The 5961-nt window shown below is 40.9% G+C and overlaps 1 protein-coding gene across 1 annotated transcript; it reads left to right on the top strand.

Moving 5' to 3' along the window:
- The first annotated feature begins 251 nt into the window (after positions 1 to 251).
- Positions 252 to 3532, top strand: LOC112080722 (4-galactosyl-N-acetylglucosaminide 3-alpha-L-fucosyltransferase 9). The gene is made up of 2 exons (XM_024146568.2): positions 252 to 536; positions 2210 to 3532. The coding sequence occupies exon 2, from the start codon at positions 2218 to 2220 to the stop codon at positions 3337 to 3339; it is 1122 nt and encodes a 373-aa protein (XP_024002336.1). The 5' UTR covers positions 252 to 536; positions 2210 to 2217; the 3' UTR covers positions 3340 to 3532.
- The last annotated feature ends 2429 nt before the right edge of the window (positions 3533 to 5961 follow it).

Here is a 5961-nt window from a genome sequence, read left to right as displayed (position 1 = left end):
GCAGTTATATTATGTTTGCCCTGTATTTTTTGTTTTATTATCTTTACTCTGTATTTGCCTCCAGGTGGCGCCAATGACCACAGTGTGCCTCATTGAGGGAAAGATAAAACATTTTTCTCCCAGGTTCTGACGTCACTGTTTATTACCTGTGGCTGAAAAGTAGCATTTACCAAGGCCGGGCTCCCCACGCCCCACCCATTTTCCCTTGACGAGAATGGGCGAGTTCATTTTCCATGGCCAGTGTTTGTACATTTTAGACCATTCCATTGAAACCTCCACCCACGGAACGCAAAACGAACCCGCCCAATGCTTTCTGTTCTTGCTGTTAGGGTGGCCAGAAGGGTTATATTTCTTCCCCCTTCGATATATTTTGAGAATAATTTAAAACAAATGTTTACTGTTTCCTATAACTGTATTGAACTAATGATGATGAATAGAGAAGATAGACAACACAGGTGCACAGTTCTCATGGAGAGTGTGTAGGAATGACGTCGGCAGCAGCTCTGAATACAGGACGAGTACAACCCGCTTGACCGGTGAGACTCTTTCCTTTTCAAAAATATTTCAGGACTACGATTACGACTAATTCTATAACCCAGGCTTTATAATTTATTAGTGCCTCGTTGAGTGCCGTTTTGAATGGTAAAATAAAATAATAATTAACATGAATGTCATTTGTCTTACAGGATTCACTTTTATAACCGAGTGTTTTCTATATTGGCTATACAGATGATTTTATTAGCAAAGATATTTAGCTATAGCATTTAGATTTTTTCTTATTTAAAATGTAGATGTTTTACTGTAACAGTACGTTTTAATGACTATACTTAAGAACCTGCAAAAATGCTGAAATACCAATACACTAAGATAAACTCAACATGAAATGTGCATTTGCCATGCACCTTTCATGTTGAGTTTATCTTAGTGTATTGGTGAAGTACTGCCAGATGACTAGGTTGAAGCAGTTCATTTTCCTCTGCTCTTTAAAATAGAAGAGTCAAGAATAATCCATTCCAACCGTCACCAGATGACACTGACAAAAAGCAGTAAAAAGCACTAAGTTGACTGTGCCTTTAAACAGCTTGTGAAAATCCAGAAAATAATGTCATGGCTTTAGAAGCTTCTGATAGGCTAATTGACATCATTTGAGTCAATTGGAGGTGTACCTGTGGATGTATTTCAAGGCCTATCTTCAAACTCAGTGCCTCTTTGATTGACATCATGGAAAAATCAAAAGAAATCAGCCAAGACCTCAAAAGTAAATTGTAGACCTCGACAAGTCTGGTTCATCCTTGGGAGCAATTTCCAAACGCCTGAAGGTACCACATTCAGCTGTACAAACACTAGTACGCAAGTATAAACATCATGGGACCACACAGGCGTCATACCGCTCAGGAAGGAGACACGTTCTGTCTCCTAGAGATGAACGTACTTTTGTGCGAAAAGTGAAAATCAATCCCAGAACAACAGCAAAAGACCTTGTGACGATGCTGGAGGAAAGTGGTACCTTCAGGCGTTTGGAAATTGCTCCCAAGGATGAAACATACTTTTTTCTGAGGTCTTGGCTTATTTCTTTTGATTTTCCCATGTCAAGCAAAGAGGCACTGAGTTTGAAGGTCGGCCTTGAAATACATCCACAGGTACACCTCCAATTGACTAAAAGTATGTCAATTAGCCTATCAGAAGCTTCTAAAGCCATGCCATCATTTTCTGGAATTTTCCAGACTGTTTAAAGGCATAGTCAGCTTAGTGTATGTAAACTTCTGATCCACTGGAATTGTGATACAGTGAATTATAAGTGAAATAATCTGTCTGTAAACAATTGTTGGAAAAATACCTTGTGTCATGCACAAAGTAGATGTCCTAATCGACTTGCCAAAACTATAGTTTATTCACACAAAAAATGCGGAGTGGTTGAAAAACGAGAGAGTAAATGTTAATGATGAACTAATTATATAGAAATTGATTCCTGATGTGACCCGGTACGTACTGAAAGAGAGAGACATGTGCATGTTTCCTATTGGAAATAGTAGATATCTGATTCGTGGACTGAAACATTTTCAGCCTTAATAGGTCTTTTGTTTACATGCTCATTATTGGTATTATGAAAAAGTTGTTTTACAGGTACAGGATGAGAGCAAAGTACTACAACTTTCTCCCATTGTTACAATCAGACAAGTTCCTAATGATACATGTTCTTTCTTTACAGGAGCCAAAATGTTGTCTAGCATTTACCTAACTGGAGTTTTACGTGCCATTCTGGTATCGATTATAAGTTTAGGAGGATTTGTGGCGCTGGTTTTAATGCATTACAGCTCAGCACCATCTCTGTTCTGCCCTCCCCTGCCTGCTTTCCCACCTCAGTACTCAGAGAGACCCCAAGGCCAGCACAACAGCTCCTTGGCTAAGACCCTACCAGACAAGCCCATTATGCTGTTGTGGTTCTGGCCTGAACACTACAGGTTTGACTTAAGCGATTGTGCCACTCTCTTCAACATTAATAGCTGTCTCCTGACTGATGACAGGTCAATGTACAGCAAGGCAGACGGGGTGCTCATCTTTCACAAATCCATTAAGCGAGATTTATCCAACTTGCCTCGATCACCCAGGCCACCATTCCAGAAGTGGATCTGGTTCCATGTTGAATCCCCTACAAACACAAACAGGCTATCTGGTCTAGAGAACCTTTTCAATTTGACCTTGAGTTACAGGCAGGATGCAAACATCCCTATTCGTTGGCGCTTGAACGCAAGGAAAGGCCAGGGGGAGGATTTTGTGCTGCCCAAAAAAGATAAATTAGTTTGCTGGATTGTGAGTAACAATAACCCTGCCACTGGATCAGGCCAAAGGTATAACTATTACAGAGAACTTGTCAAACACGTTAAGGTGGAAGTCTTTGGCAAGGCCTTTGGCCGCCGCTTGAACTATGAGGACTACTACGATACCATCTCCAGCTGTAAGTTTTACCTTTCCTTTGAGAACTCAGTCCACAGAGACTACATCACCGAGAAGCTAAATGGACCACTTGCAGCAGGAACTGTACCAGTAGTTTTGGGCCCACCCAGACAAAACTATGAGGACTTTGTCCCAGGAGATTCCTTCATCCATGTTAATGACTTTCCAGATGCGAAAGCCCTGGCAGAATTCCTCCTGAAGTTGGACAAGGATGATGAGGCATATCTGCACTACTTTCAGTGGCGTGAACACTTTTCTGCCCAGCGCCATCTAATTCAACAGTATCAAGAGTTCACCCATGCTATTTGTTATGCCTGTGACCATGTGGGAACACATAAGGAGTACAGAGTTGTTCACAATCTTTACAAATGGTATTTTGGTTAATAAGGCACTTAGTGATCTCCAGAAATATTGGGACATTTACAAATATTTGGTGTTTTGAGCCCCACATTTTCAGCACCCCCAAAAAATATAGGCTTGCCTGGTTTTTGGCCAATATAATAAGTGTCACATCAGTTTGCAAACAATGTAAAGAATATATAAATCATTGAGTTAATAAAGCTGCATAAAAACATGGTCTCTTATTTGTTTTCTTGAGTAAGGCAGCTCCAAAATGCAGGTGTTTAATCCTAGCTCAGTGCTTTCTGTGGTGGTGTGGTAAGCCAGCAGAAAATAGGAGCGTTGCACCGTGATTAGCTCAGTGTTCTGTCACTCATGGGGACACTACGTTACCGCCAAGTCGAAGTCCTTAGTAAGGATAGACATAGAAAATTCTAGCCCTTTGGGTCCTGCTATATAGTTACATTAGAAATGCCCTTCCAAGAAGGCTCAAGGTCATTGCCACAGATAAAATGCCTTCAAATTATGTTAGCACAGCTGAAAACTGTTGTTCTGACTAAAGAAGCAATAAAACTGGCCTTCTTTAGACTAGTTGAGTATCTGGAGCATCAGCATTTGTGGGTTCGATTACAGGCTCAAAATGGCCAGAAACAAAGAACTTTCTTCTGAAACGTGTCAGTCTATTCTTGTTCTGAGAAATGAAGTCTATTCCATGCGAGAAATTGCCAAGAAACTGAAGATCTCGTAAAACGCTGTGTACTACTCCCTTCACAGAACAACGCAAACGGACTCTAACCAGAATAGAAAGAGGAGTGGGAGGTCCCGGTGCACAACTGAGCAAGAGGACAAGTACATTAGAGTGTCTAGTTTGAGAAACAGATGCCTCACAAGTCCTCAACTGGCAGCTTCATTAAATAGTACCCGCAAAACACCAGTCTCAAGGTCAACAGTGAAGAGGCGACTCCGGGATGCTGGCCTTCTAGGCAAATAGCCTTGGACACCACACACACATCACGGAATTTCTGGGATCTTTTATTTCAGCTCATGAAACATGAGCATTTATATTTTTGTTCGGTGTATATATATACACTCGGATGCTGCCACACCCGAGCTTCACGGTTGGGATGGTGTTCTTCGGCTTGCAAGCCTCCCCCTTTTTCCTCCAAACATAACGATGGTCATTATGGCCAAACAGTTCTATTTTTGTTTCATCAGACCAGTGGACATTTCTTCAAAAAGTACGATCGTTGCCCCCGTGTGCAGTTGCAAACCGTAGTCTGGCTTTTTAATGGCAGTTTTGGAGCAGTGGCTTCTTCCTTGCTGAGCGGCCTTGTTTTACTGTGGATATAGATACTTTTGTACCTGCTTCCTCCAGCATCTTCACAAGGTCCTTTGCGGTTGTTCTGGGATTGATTTGCACTTTTCACACCAAAGTACGTTCATCTCTAGGAGACAGAACGCGTCTCCTTCCTTAGCGGTATGATGGCTGCGTGGTCCCATGGTGTTTATACTTGCGTACTATTGTTTGTACAGATGAACGTGGTACCTTCAGGCGTTTGGAAATTGCTCCCAAGGATGAAACAGACTTGTTTCTGAGGCCTTGGCTTATTTCTTTTGATTTTCCCATGTCAAGCAAAGAGGCACTGAGTTTGAAGATCGGCCTTGAAATACATCCACAGGTACACCTCCAATTGACTCAAATTATGTCAATTAGCCTATCAGAAGCTTCTAAAGTCATGACATCATTTTCTGGAATTTTGAAGACTGTTTAAAGGCACAGTCAACTTAGTGTATGTAAACTTCTGACCCACTGGAATTGTGATACAGTGAAATAATCAGTTGTAAACAGTTGTTGGAAAAATGTATTGTGTCATGCACAAAGTAGATGTCCTAACCGACTTGCCAAAACTATAGTTTGTTAAGAAGACATTTGTGGAGTAGTTGAAAAACGAGTTAATGACTCCAACCTAAGTGTATGTAAACTTTCGAATTCAACTGTAGGTGTCCTTCCTAACTCAGTTGCCGGAGAGTAAGGAAACCGCTCAGGGATATCACCATTAGGCCAATGGTAATTTAAATGGCTGTGATAGGAGAAAACAGGATGGATTCCACAGTGTCTCTACATATTTGCATTTACAGCCATGTTACATAGAAGTGTACAGTGCAAATACAGTATTACACAGTACTTTCAACTATTGTCATAATTTTATGATCTAAAACTAAAGTGTTAAGGTGAGCCGTTTAGGCACAATTTGAGTTGCTTGAAAATCTGAAGCACAGAAAAATGTCAATGTGTAGTCACACAAACCGTAAATACGTATAATTGTCTTGTAACTACACTGAACAAAAATATAAACAACATGTAAAGTGTTGGTCCCATGTTTTATGAGTTGAAATAAAAGATCCCAGAAAGCTTGATTCTCTCAAATGTTGTGCACAAATTTGTTTACATCACTGTTAGTGAGCATTTCACCTCTGCCAAGATATTCCATCCACCTGACAAGTGTGGCATATCAAAAAGTTGATTAAACAGCATGAACATTACACAAGTGCACCTTGTGCTGGGAACAATAAAAATGCCACTCTAAAATGTCACCCAACACAATGCCACAGATGTCTCAAGTTTTGAGGGAGCGTGCAATTGGCATGCTGACTGCAGGAATGTCC

This window comes from Salvelinus sp. IW2-2015, unplaced genomic scaffold, assembly GCF_002910315.2.
Source record: "Salvelinus sp. IW2-2015 unplaced genomic scaffold, ASM291031v2 Un_scaffold16450, whole genome shotgun sequence".
NCBI classification, from domain to species: Eukaryota; Metazoa; Chordata; class Actinopteri; order Salmoniformes; family Salmonidae; genus Salvelinus; species Salvelinus sp. IW2-2015.
Note: the sequence above shows the minus strand (reverse complement) of the source record. Positions and strands in the feature narration are given on the sequence as shown.